This window comes from Bubalus bubalis, chromosome 9, assembly GCF_019923935.1.
Source record: "Bubalus bubalis isolate 160015118507 breed Murrah chromosome 9, NDDB_SH_1, whole genome shotgun sequence".
NCBI lineage: Eukaryota > Metazoa > Chordata > Mammalia > Artiodactyla > Bovidae > Bubalus > Bubalus bubalis.
This window is the reverse complement of record NC_059165.1, coordinates 41,417,130-41,429,674: the sequence shown is the minus strand read 5'-3', so window position 1 is coordinate 41,429,674 and position 12,545 is coordinate 41,417,130. Positions and strand designations below refer to the sequence as shown.

General features: G+C 42.0%; 1 protein-coding gene across 2 annotated transcripts in view; it reads right to left on the bottom strand.

Annotated features, from left to right (window-relative positions):
* CLINT1 (clathrin interactor 1) overlaps positions 1-4,668 on the bottom strand; it is a 57,528-nt gene extending 52,860 nt beyond the window's left edge. For both annotated transcript variants that reach the window (XM_006058553.4, XM_006058554.4), the window contains exon 1: positions 4,415-4,668. In XM_006058553.4, the coding sequence (XP_006058615.1) occupies positions 4,415-4,455 (41 nt within the window). In that variant the 5' untranslated portion in view covers positions 4,456-4,668. The remainder of the gene's footprint in view (positions 1-4,414) is intronic.
* Between the last annotated feature and the right edge of the window lie 7,877 nt (positions 4,669-12,545).

Genomic DNA, 12,545 nt, shown 5'->3' with positions numbered 1-12,545 from the left:
GTAAGATGCAGCTAAGAGCTTTTAAGAAGCACCTTGGCAACAGTACTAACGACTAATTTAAACTACAGAAAAACCACTCCTAAAATACGCTCGCAAAAGGTAAAACTCATCTTTCTTTGGAATTAAATTCTTAGTATTTACTTGTGTCCAGTTACTAGAAGAGAGGATGACAGGATAATGAATTTACTGTTTCAGCAATAACAACTGGTTTAAAGAAAAGTTGATATGGAGAGACTAGAAAGCTGAAAATCACCTTTATTTTTAAATTCTAAGAAGCAAACTGAACAGAGATTTACTAGTAAGATAGGGAAATTAGGGGGAATACATCTGAGGACTGAGAGGGAAAACCAATGATAAGTTCAAGTTGTAGTGGCAATTTTTTTTAAGACAGGTATTTTATTTTTCAAGTCCAAAAAATACAGTACTATTCCAATAAATAATAAATGTATTAACTGTTGAAATAACTGAATGAAATATTTTCTATTAAAAGCAAGGTTCTCCTTCTGGGGTCAGCTAGACTAAAATAGAAATTTGCACAATTCTATTATGTTATGCAAACATTTAGAAACTAAAAACATGCAAATACACCAACAAAAATCATCTTAAAGGGGAAAAAATGCAAGCTATGCTTAAGAGAATAACTTAAAATGGACAATCTATAGCAATTGCTAGCAGCTTGAATCACTATCTTAAAGAGAATAAGGGCCACTGATGAAATAGATTTACCATTAATATTACTCCCTGCATGAAAGAGAAGGGTTGGCTGGCCTTGAACAGGAAGCAGTAGTAAGTGGTTTGATTCTCCACTACCAGGTTACCTTCACTGCATTTCCAAAATTTGAAGAACACAACAGAACTGCAGCAACTTTCAGTTCATACCAAAAATGGGGTAACAAAATATTAAAGTGCTCAATTTTATTTCATCATCACATGAAGGGAGGCAGGTCAAAGGATGACAGTGATCAAGCTAGTCCCAGTTGGTGGAAGTGGTGCCACTTATCCTTTCCTGCCACAGCTCCCTTTAATGCAACTTGAGTACATGTGGGAGGAAATTGGCACTCCAAGCTCTGGTGAGCTTTTGGTTTTATCTACTTTTCCTCAGTTCCACAATGTCCTGCAAAACAGAGGCATTTAATACCACGAGCAGGTTCAAAACTTGTGGAAAGTATCTCCCTAACCCTCCGTGAAAGTTTTCAAATTCTCAAAAGTCAATATTTAAAATATATCATTATACTTAAGAACTGCCATCATACTGGATCTAACAGTAGCTTCAGAGGACACAAGAGCATTTTTCTTTCTGAAGTATAAACCTCAATTGGGTAGGGATATATACTAAATAAAAAGTCCTAATTTTCCAGAGTCATGGATTGCACTTTATTTATTGCATAAAGCAATTAAATATAACATTTATTGATTGTCACATAGAAAAACTGTCTTTTCAGCTGAAACTGTCTCTGGTGGATAATGACTTTCTAAAATTCATCTGCTGTTATGAAATACTTGCTCCATTTTTCCCCTGACAGAAATTCGTATTTCCAAAATGCCAACAAGGTTGGAAAAAGTCATTCTAATACAATCCCATCATTTTAAAGATAAGGAATCCAAGCTCTGGAGAGTCATATGATTCTGCCTCAAATTATACATATGGCTAATTTAAAAAGCAGTATCAGAAGGTGAACCCAGGTCTCCCCAAACCTCTAGCCAGGGCTATATCATATAAAGCCTCATTTCTATTCAACACAGCTCTGAGAGCAGTCCTTAATCACTTTATTGTTTCCTCTTTTGCAAGTTTCCTCATCACCTTATCCCCTTGATAACCTGAATAGCTGTTCTATGGATCTGTTTCACTTCCATTATGGCAATTTAAGATGAACGGTCTAAATGGGCATAATGCCACAGGTACTGGTTTTGTAAAATGTTTGTATTTGGGGTGGAAGACCTATTTCTTTTCTTCCAGTGAAAGATGAAAATTAAGTACTCATCAGTAAAATAACCTCATGTTCTAATCCTAATATGTGTCAGACACCACTGAAAGTTTTTTAAAAAGTCCTTGGTGGCAACATTCTTACATGTTCTTGAGTAACTTGGTTTAAGTTTCCACTCTTTCTAAAATTTTTTAAGATACTTATTTATTTGGCTGCACCTAGTCTCAGTTGCTGCATGTGGGATCTAGTTCTCTGACCAGGGATGGAACCCGGCCGGGCCCCCTGCACTGAAGCCCCAAGTCTTTGTCACTGGACCACCAGGGAAATCCCCAGGTTTCCATTCTTATTTGGGTAGTAAAAAGGAAGACTGAAGGTATTTTTCAACAGCAGCTCTTCCATTAGATTGACCTGATAGCTATTTATGTGACAAATTTAATCTGAGGTACTTGAAACTTAGTAACAAAGGTGAGAAAAACAACATGAAAAGAACAACAAGAGCAAGAATATTGCCTTGATTTGTCTCCTGAAAAAGTGTACCTTGCTTCAAATTTTTGAGTACCACAAATTTAGTCCCCTAAGGTAAGAAGGTGCTTTTTTAGTGATTTTTTCTTCCACCGACCTCTGGTTAAGAAATAGTTCTGTAGAGATTTTTGGATCTTCAAAGACTGTTTAAGCTGGTATCCTTTACACCATATATAAAAGAACCACCAATAAACTTGGATTAAAAAAAAAACCAAAAAACAAAAACATGATTTTATTTTTACCTTTGGAAAGCAAAGGATATATAAATAGCAAAACAAAACCAAAATAAAGGACTGGGGACTTAATGGTCAAATAAATGGTTGACAAAGCAAAACCACCAAATCACTTTTCAAACATGGAGCTTTTCTCTTAATGAATTTTAATATTACTCTTGATGTAGAACATGTGCTATAATTATCAAAAGCATACTGATCTAAACTTACTGCATTATGGCCTTTATATGCTATTTAAGTTCTTCACCCTTAATTCTCACAACATTCTAAGGTAAATATCCATCACTATTTTCATATTTCACCTGAGAAAACTGGGACACTTCAAGGGTAAGTAATTTGCCAAGGTTACAGAGCTTGAATCCAGCTCTGCAGGTTCAGAAATCTGTGCTCCTTAGGCACTCTACTGCATTCTCGGTAGCACAGAAAACTTGAAAATACAGTCAAACTCTAAATTCTATCTGATGCATTATCCAAGCCACTGAATTTTTTCTTACTGAAGTATAGTTGATTTATTAGTTTCAGGTGTACAAACAGTAATTCGATAATTTAACAGATTATACAGTTTAAAGTTATTATAAAATGGTGGCTGTATTTCCTGTGCTGTACATTATATGCTTGGATCTAATTTATACATAGCAGTTTACAATAAGTTATTTTTTGGGGGGTCAAGAAAGCCAAGAATTTGCCATCCTCACTTCCTGATTTTAGATTGGATGAGTGGCACAAATGAACTGTTTTTGCCATTACACTTATTATATCATCACTAAAACCTGAAAAGAAGGGGACTAGTTAAATTCTTAAACTTTACTTCCTGCTGTTCTAGAAGACCTTACTTAACCACTGTTATAATGTATATGATACATTCAATGTAAGTGTTAAGGTTTCCCTAGGGTAGTAAGATACTAAAGTGATCACTTAAATCTTAAAGACTATCAGCTATGCATTAGTCATTTTACCTGTCTGTACTTACAAGTAGATCAACAGGATATAAACCTTGGTTGTTTCCTTTTTGGGGAGACATTTCTTGTTAATTCAGTGATTAGTTAATTAAACTAAATGGAACAAATGGCCCTCCAAAAATGAAATGTAGTGGAAAAGGAAACAGGAAAGGAATCACAGTAAATTACATGGTGATCTACTCTCACTAGTGTTAGAAAAGCAAAGGAGAGAGTCTGAGTAACTTCAGTCTGACCACAATGGCCACTTGTTACACCTACCACCCACTACAATACCTCAGGCTCATTAGGAATTAAAAGAAGCTCAGCAAGGTAAAGGACACATCCCAACCAGGCCTAAGATCTCTACAACCGCTGAGGAGCACAGGGAGCCACTGAAATAAGTTTCCCCAGCCTCAAGTTTTCACTGCTGCCCAGGAGGCAAAGACCAAAAGCCAGGGGCCAAGACAGTTCTCCGGCCAGGGCAGTGACCCAGCTCGAGACAACCCTGCCCCCGCCCCTGATCAAAGTGTCCGCGCCTAGAGGGGTGGGGTAGCTGCAGGGTGAGGAAGGCCTGGATAGGAGATAAGGGGACTAAGATGTTTCGACAGAGAAAAGGTCCCTTCGGTTGGCGGATCGGGACGCGGCCCCGGGCCGAGAAGAGAGTCGCCCGCCGCCATGATAGGGCCGACCCATCTGGGGGGCGTGACGCGGACGGCCCGGAGCGCAGAACCGGCTCCCTTTCCCCCCCGCCCCTCCCCCGCGTGGGCCTCGGCCACAACTGCCCCCCGATACTCACGCTTTGTCCACCAGCTCCCGCACCTTCCACATGTTCAACATCTTGCCCGAGCGGGCCGGGCCTCCACCTCCCTCTCCTGTACCCCACGGACCCCGGAACACTTCCGCGCCGGGGCAGATCCAGGCCGGGGTCGCTGCCGCTGTCCACGCCGCCTCCGCCGCCGCCCGCCGCCTCAAACTCCCCCAGTCAGCTCCTTCTCTTGCCACAGCCGCGGCGCCCAGTGACACGTCGAGACGCGGGGGCAGAGGCGCTGCGTGGAGCGGAAGTGCCTGACTTTCCGCCCGCTGCGCACGGGGCACGCTGGGACTTGTAGTTCTCTGTGCGCCAAATTAGGCTGAAAGAGTTTCAGAGGAAAGCTAAAGTTAGAATTCTTCGGTAAAAAAGCTCTCCGGATTCTCCGCACCCCTACGCAGTAGTCATATATAGATGTGAAAGTTGGGCCATAAAGAAAGCTGAGAGCCGAAGAATTGATCCTTTTGAGCTGTGGTGTTGAAGAAGACCCTTTAGAGTCCCTTGGACTGCAAGGAGATCCAACCAGTCCTAAAGGAAATCAGTCCTGAATGTTCATTGGAGGGACTGATGCTGAAGCTGAAACTCCAATACTTTGGCCACCTGATGTGAAGAAATGACTTATTAGAAAAGACCCTGATGCTGGGAAAGGTTGAAGGCAGGAGGAGAAGGGGACGACAGAGGATGAGACGGTTGAGTGGCGTCACCAACTCGATAGACATGAGTTTGAGCAAGCTCCAGGAGATGGTGAAGGACAGGGAAGCCTGGTGTGCTGTAGTCGATGGGGTCGCAAAGAGTCGGACATGACTGAGTGGCTGAGCAACAACAACAACAATGGACAGAGGAAACTGCCAGGCTGCAGTCCGTAGGATCTCAGTCGGAAACGACTGAAGTGACGCGTGCACGCGATGACTATAAGAAGTATAATTGGCATATGAACTCCTCATTGACAGAAGTAATTCTGTATTTGGTTCCAAATGCCCAGATATATTTCCTTCCCTGGGCTTTAGTTTCCATCCTTGTACATTGAAAAGGTTGTATCTTAAAACCTATTCCATTCTAATTCTACCATACAGTGCTCTTATATTTAGACAGATACTTAATATCCTTGTTAGGTACTTACTATAAAGTTCAGAGCCTCAGTTCACACTCCATGGGAAATTGTAGAAAAACAACACTACGACATTATGACGGATCCAAGAACCTGACAGGTGTATATTCTCAAAGTGTAGATACACACCTACACGGCATTCATTGTTTTATTGCAATGATTATTGTCACTTTATTTTTCACTTACTCATTTTTTGACAATGTTCATGTTAGAGCCACAAACACTCTTAAAGTTCATTTGGTCAAACTGCTTAAATTTTACAGTTCTTTACATTCTACAAATTTTTATTGAACATTTTCTATGTGAGAGGAGTGGGGAGAAGGAGAGGGGGATGACAGAGGATGAGATGGTTGGATGGTATCACGAGAGAGAGTAACGCAAGAGTTGGTGATGGACAGGGAGGCCTGGTGTGCTGCAGTCCATGGGGTCGCAAAGAGTTGGACACAACTGAGTGACTGAACTGAACTGAACTGAAGGAGTGGAGAACACAGCTGGGAAGAAGACAGACAAGGCCTCAGCTCTCTTGGATCTTAAAGGTCTTTGGAGGAAAACATAGTAATCAAGGAAACATTTAAGATAATTGCTGATAGAAAGTGAAGAAAACAGAAGAGAATGTTATAGAGAATGATGTTAGAGGAAAATAGTATTAGGGAATATTTAGGGTGTCTTTGAGGACATTTTTTTTAGGGGGGAGGTAGGATCTTAGTTCCCCCACCTGGGATTGAACCCACCCCCCTGTAGTGGATGCATGGGAAGTCCCCTGAGGACATTTTATTTAAGCTGAAACTTTAATGATAAAAAGGAAATGGCAAAAAAAAATTTTTTTTAACCTGCAAGAAAAGAATTTCTATTGAGGACTGATTCACAATGGAGACGTGAAATCGATTGCTGCTAGTCATGAAGCTAGGTAAAAATGATCCCAAATCAAGAATCTAGAACACCTGACCCGTAGTTAGTTCTTCAGGTCAAATCAGTTCCTCATACTGCATCCATTAAATAACTGGAAGGAGCTCTGGAAGATTTCCTGAGAAGTCTGTATGCAGGTTCAGAAGCAACAGTTAGAACTGGACATGGAACAACAGACTGGTTCCAAATCACGAAAGGAGTATGTCAAGACTTTATATTGTCACCCTGTTTATTTAACTTATATGCAGAATACATCATGTGAAATGCTGGGCTGGATGAAGCACAAGCTGGAATCAAGATTGCTGGGAGAAATATCAGTAACCTCAGATATGCAGATGACACCACCCTTATCACAGAAAGTGAAGAAGAACTAAAGAGCCTCTTGATGAAAGTGAAAGAGGAGAGTGAAAAAGTTGGCTAAAAACTCAGCATTTGGAAAACTAAGATCATGGCCAACATTCAGAAAACTAAGATCATGGCATCCAGTCCCAACACTTCATGGCAAATAGATGGGGAAAATGTGTAAACAGTGACCGACTTTATTTCTCTGAACTCCAAAATCACTGCAGATGGTGATTGCAGCCATGAAATTAAAAGACGCTTACTCCTTGGAAGGAAAGTTATGACCAACCTAGACAGCATATTAAAAAGCAGAGACATTACTTTGTCAACAAAGGTCTGTCTAGTCAAGGCTATGGTTTTTCCAGTGGTCATGTATGGAGATGAGAGTTGGACTATAAAGAAAGCTGAGCGCTGAAGAATTGATGCTTTTGAACTGTGGTGTTGGAGAAGACTCTTGAGAGTCCCTTGGACTGCAAGGAGATCCAACCAGTCTGTCCTAAAGGATATCAGGCCTGGGTGTTCATTGGAAGGACTGATGTTGAAGATGACACTCCAATACTTTGGCCACCTGATGCAGAGAGCTGACTCATTTGAAAAGTTCCTGATGCTGGGAAAGATTGAGCGCAGGAGGAGAAGGGCCATGACAGAGGATGAGCTGGTTGGATGGCATCACCAACTCAATGGACATGGGTTTGGGTGGACTCAAGGAGTTGGTGATGGACAGGGAAGCCTGGCATGCTGTGGTTCATGGCGTCGCAAAGAGTCAGACACGACTGAGCTACTGAACTGAACTGAACTGAAGATCATAGCATCTGGTCCCATCACTTCATGACAAATAGATGGGGAACAATAGAAAAAGGGACAGACTGTATATTTTGGGGTTCCAAAATCACTGCAGATGGTAACTACAGCCATGAAATTAAAAGATGCTTGCTCCTTGGAAGAAAAGCTATGACCGACCTAGATAGCATATTAAAAAGCAGAGACATTACTTTGCCAACAAAGGTCCATTTAGTCAAAGCTATGGTTTTTCCAGTAGTCATGTATGGATGTGAGAGTTGGACCATAAAGAAAGCTGAGCACTGAAAAATTGATGCTTTTGAACTGTGGTGTTGGATAAGACTCTTGAGAGTCCCTTGGACTGCAAGGAGATCCAACCAGTCAATCCTAAAAGAAGTCAGTCCTGAATGTTCATCGGAAGGACTGATGTTGAAGCTCAAACTCCAATATTTTGGCCACCTGATGCAAAGAGCTGATTCATTGGAAAAGACCCTGATGCTGAGAAAGATTGAAGGTGGGAGGAGAAGGGGGAGACAGAGGATGAGATGGTTGGATGGCATCACTGACTTGATGGAGATGAGTTTGAGCAAGCTCCAGGAGTTGGTGATGGACAGGGAAGCCTGGCGTGCTGCAGTCCATGGGGTCGCAAAGAGTTGTACAGGACTGAGTGACTGAACTGACTGACTGAGCTCTAGAACGGCTTTCAGTAAGACTTCAGGATTTCACCAAAACAAGTTGAAAGAATTGCCAGGCAGAAAAGTATAAAAAGCACAAATCAGATCAAAACTGTCTGAGAGCTTTGTCAAGATAGGAGTGCTCAGGCAGACAGAAGTAAAGTGAGTTGAAGAGGTGGGTGGGGAGGTGCACGTAAAGAGGCAGAGAAATAGGGCTTTCAAATGAGAATTTTGTGTTTCATGTTGAATGGACTGTCCAGCTCAAGATTCGAAAGGTGGAATGTGGCCAGGGAAGATAAGAAAGAGAATCTGCTTTCCATAAATAAGAGCTCAGCAAGTTAACTTTCAAACAAGCAGGTCCAGGGTACACCAGCAGAAAGAGCCTGGCGTGAAAATAACGGCCTTCCCTGCCCTAGGCCTGTTTACACGTTCATAGTAATTCATGATCAACTTCACCAGAGTTACCCAATGAGTACAATGTTGTCACCTGCTTTGCCTGCTCCAAAAACAAGTTTGAAAGTGTCTAGACTTATTCCAATGTTGTCACCTGTGGTCTGTTCACAGTTGACCAGTGCCATCTAGAATGTAACACCAAAAAACCTGCCTGTCTACCTTTGACTCAAAAGAGCCTTTAATAGAAGAACCAAACAAGGAGAGTTTGTTAAAAAGTGGTCTGGTCTCCAAAGACTAATCATTTGCATTTTAACAAAGTGTTCCATTTTTACCCTTTATCTTGCAACTTTGAGAGCAGTTTCCATAGTAACATAGTTGTGGCAATTTAAATGTGTCCACAGTAGAAAAATAAACAAGAAAATGTCCCACCTACCCTCTTCAGGAAAACATATTTTTTACTAAATGGGCTTTTAATGAGGCCAAACCAGCACAAGGTTTGAAAGCAAATGTACTCAGCAGTGTTACTTATGTGTGAGGAGCAATTATAAGTATGCTTATCTCCTATGGCTGGCTCCTTGGTGTGTCCTTCAGAGGAGTTTAATTCCTAGTACAGGGCTGTGGCAGCCATGGGAAGGCACCTCCCAGATCTTTCTTCAAGAGAACCCATTGAGGGGAGTGTGGATAGCTAACAGCTCCAGCAGCCACTTCTACTTCTTTGGAATGAGGTGCAGCGTTTATGCCAAGGCTGTGCTGTCAATGGGCTACTCCCAGGCAATGACTGAGCAAGGTGTTCTGGAGCCAGCCAATGCAAGACTCCTTTGCTGAGCCAGCAATTTCCTTTGGCTCCCCTCTGCCCCAACCTGGCCCACATTTCCTCAGTTTTGCTGCAACTGGACAGATTATCTTCCAACCCAATCTTCCTTCCTTCTCCTTTCTCCCTTGACAGAACTTCTTGTAGCTTGAGACTCTTCCCATGTACTCTTGTTCCTTCTTCCATTTATCCTTTAATAAATCTCTAATCTACACTTCTAATTCCAGCTTGGCTTCTGCTTCTTGCAGTATCCAAACTGAAACAAGAGGCAGAGTTATACCTTGGTTTCAGTATTTGACCCAGTGACTGTTGTTTTTGATCACACATAACCGCTTTTCTCTAGAAGTCAAGATACTTGATTTCTGATATTAATATGAGGGTTGCCACAAGAGCTAGGCAGATTATGTATTGTACAACCCCAGAGCCCCAATTATATGTAATACTGTGAACTGTCAGTCAGTTAACCACAGAGAGAAAGTATAAAGTAGTGGTTCAAGAGTGCAGGATCTGTACTCAAACAAACCTAGGTCCAAATTCTATATCTGCTATTCAGTAGCTTGGTCATTCTGGATAAGTTAAGTAAACTCATAAAGCATAGAGGTTGTGAATTGGATCTCTGGAGCCAGGTTGCCTGGGTTTGAATCTTAGTTTTGCTACTTACTAGCTGTAAATATGTGACTTTGGAATTATTTGACATCTCCTATAGCTCAGTCGGTAAAGAATCTGCCTACAATGCTGGATACCTGGGTTCAGTTCCTGGGTTAGGAAGATCCCCTGGAGAAGGAAATGGCACCCCATTTCAGTATTCTTGCCTGCAAAATCCCAAGGACAGAGGAGTCTGGCAGGCTACAGTCCACTGGGTTGCAAGAGTCGGACACGACTTAAGTGTTATCTTTTCTTTTCTGTGACTCAGTTTTCTTATCATAATGAGGAATAACAGAAACTCATCTTAAAAACTTTCTCAGACAATTAAATAAGCTAATGTTTAAAAATAACTTAGAAAAAAATCTCACACAAAATAAACACTCAGTAAATGCTAGTGATCCTCCTGCTACTTGGGCTTCCCAGGTGTTGCTTATGGTAAAGAACCTGCCTGCCAATGCAGGAGATGTAAGAGACCCAGGTTCAATCTCTGGGTCAGGGAGACCCCTGGAGAAGGGCATGGCAACCCACTCCAGTATTGCCTGGAGAATCCCATGGACAGAAGAGCCTGGTGGGCTCTGGTCCATAGGGTTGCAAAGAGTCGAACACAACTGAAGTGACCTATCACAGCACAGTGCTGCTACTACTACTATTACTGCTGCTAGTGATTATATTAATTTGCAAAATTTATTCAATATTACAAGTATTTAGTAAGCTGCTACTATGTTCTACACACTGTGCTGGGTGGTGAGGTGGTGGGCATACAGTCAGAGATAAAAGAGACATATTAAACAAGCAAATAGATTTGGTAAACATAGTAAATTCAAAGTGACATGCTGAGGATTGAATGAGGTAATATAAATAACTCATTTCACATTGTGTCCTGCATGCAGTCAGTCCTCACTAAATTCTGCCTTATCATTATTATCAATCTGTTATGTAGATCTCTGGCTTCCCTGGTACCTCAGATGGTAAAGAACCTGCTTGAAATGCAGAAGACCCAGGTTTGATCCCTGGATTATGAAGATCCCCTGGGGAAGGGAATGGTAACCCACTCCAGTATTCTTGCCTAGAGAATTCCATGGATAGAGGAGCCTGGCGGGGTACAGTCCATGGGGTCACAAAGAGTCAGATAGGACTAAGCAATTACCACTTTCACTGTTTTTACTATGTAGATCTCAACTTTTTCCTTATAATGAGGGATTGGTCTATCAGAGTATCCTAAGCCTAACCAGAGTAAGAGAATTTATTGACCCAGGAGATAGAGGAGTTCAGAGATTGAATTTACCTCAGGATCTTAGCAAATACGGTCAGAACTCTCTCTGATTTTCATGTTCCTTTATTGCAGTTAAGTTTCTTCTAGTTGGCAGGAAATAGGGTATTAGCTTGTGGAGAATAGGTTCCATTTTTTGGTTAGGCAACCAGTGGGAAAGAAACACTTTAGTCTTTCATCCACTGAGTCTAATAGCACAGGGAATGACTGACTGGCCCAATTTGGCTCACGTACCTGTCTTGCTGCCATGCATTGTGCGATCGTTAGCCCTAGGAGAGCTGTGTAGAGTGAAAACCAAAAGCTCTCTGAAGAAACTGAAGAAAGCCATAGTTGTTTACATAGACAAAAGCAATAGTTGTTAACTACTATAAGTCTAAGGTAGGGTCTGCGTGAGTGTGTGCATGCTCAGTGGTGTCCAAATCTTTGCAATTTTTTTTTTTTTTAATTTGGTCTACATTACAGAAAAGTTGGGTTGTGGAGAGCAAAAGAGAAAAGAATGCCATGGAAGATAACTGAAAAGAAAAGATGGCAGTGAAGAGGAAGGAGTTAAGTGGAGCCACAGCATCATGTCACAGATAAGCTGGTAGCAGGGCATGCCCTCGCCAACTCTCTGTTCTGGTCTTCTTGGCTGAAATGCAGTTTCCTTTCAGGGCTGTCAGCAGGGCTCAGGCGGATCTATTCAGAGACCCTGGTAGGTGCTCTAAAGGGCCAACACATTCTATTCTTGCAGTCCTTCTGCAAGAGTGTGCAGGTGCTGGCAGTAGTGAGATGGGGGCTGAGGTGCTCTTGGAATCATTTTCCTGTCTTCTGGGGTGCTCTCTCTCCTTCTGTCCCCTGACCACAGGCGAGCCCAGAGAAGGTGCACTGTTTCTAGTAGCTGGATCTCTGAAAACTCTATTCACAGGAAGCCAAGGTGCCATCAATGAAGCAACTATGTTTCTTGTGACTGTGGGAATTTATCTGGCTGTTAAGTCAGATTCAGGAGTGACTGGGGTGGATATCAGAAAGGATGGGCTGGCTGGTTTCTGAGGCAGAGTCTTTCTGGATAAAGTCAAATGTCCTGGGAAAGCCCCCACATGTCCCGACTTCTCAGGAGACTTTGCTGATCCTTGAACTCTTATCAGTTCAGTAAAAGAATTGTGCTCTAGGAAGAGCACACTGCAGTGGACACCAAGAGTCGAATTGACAAA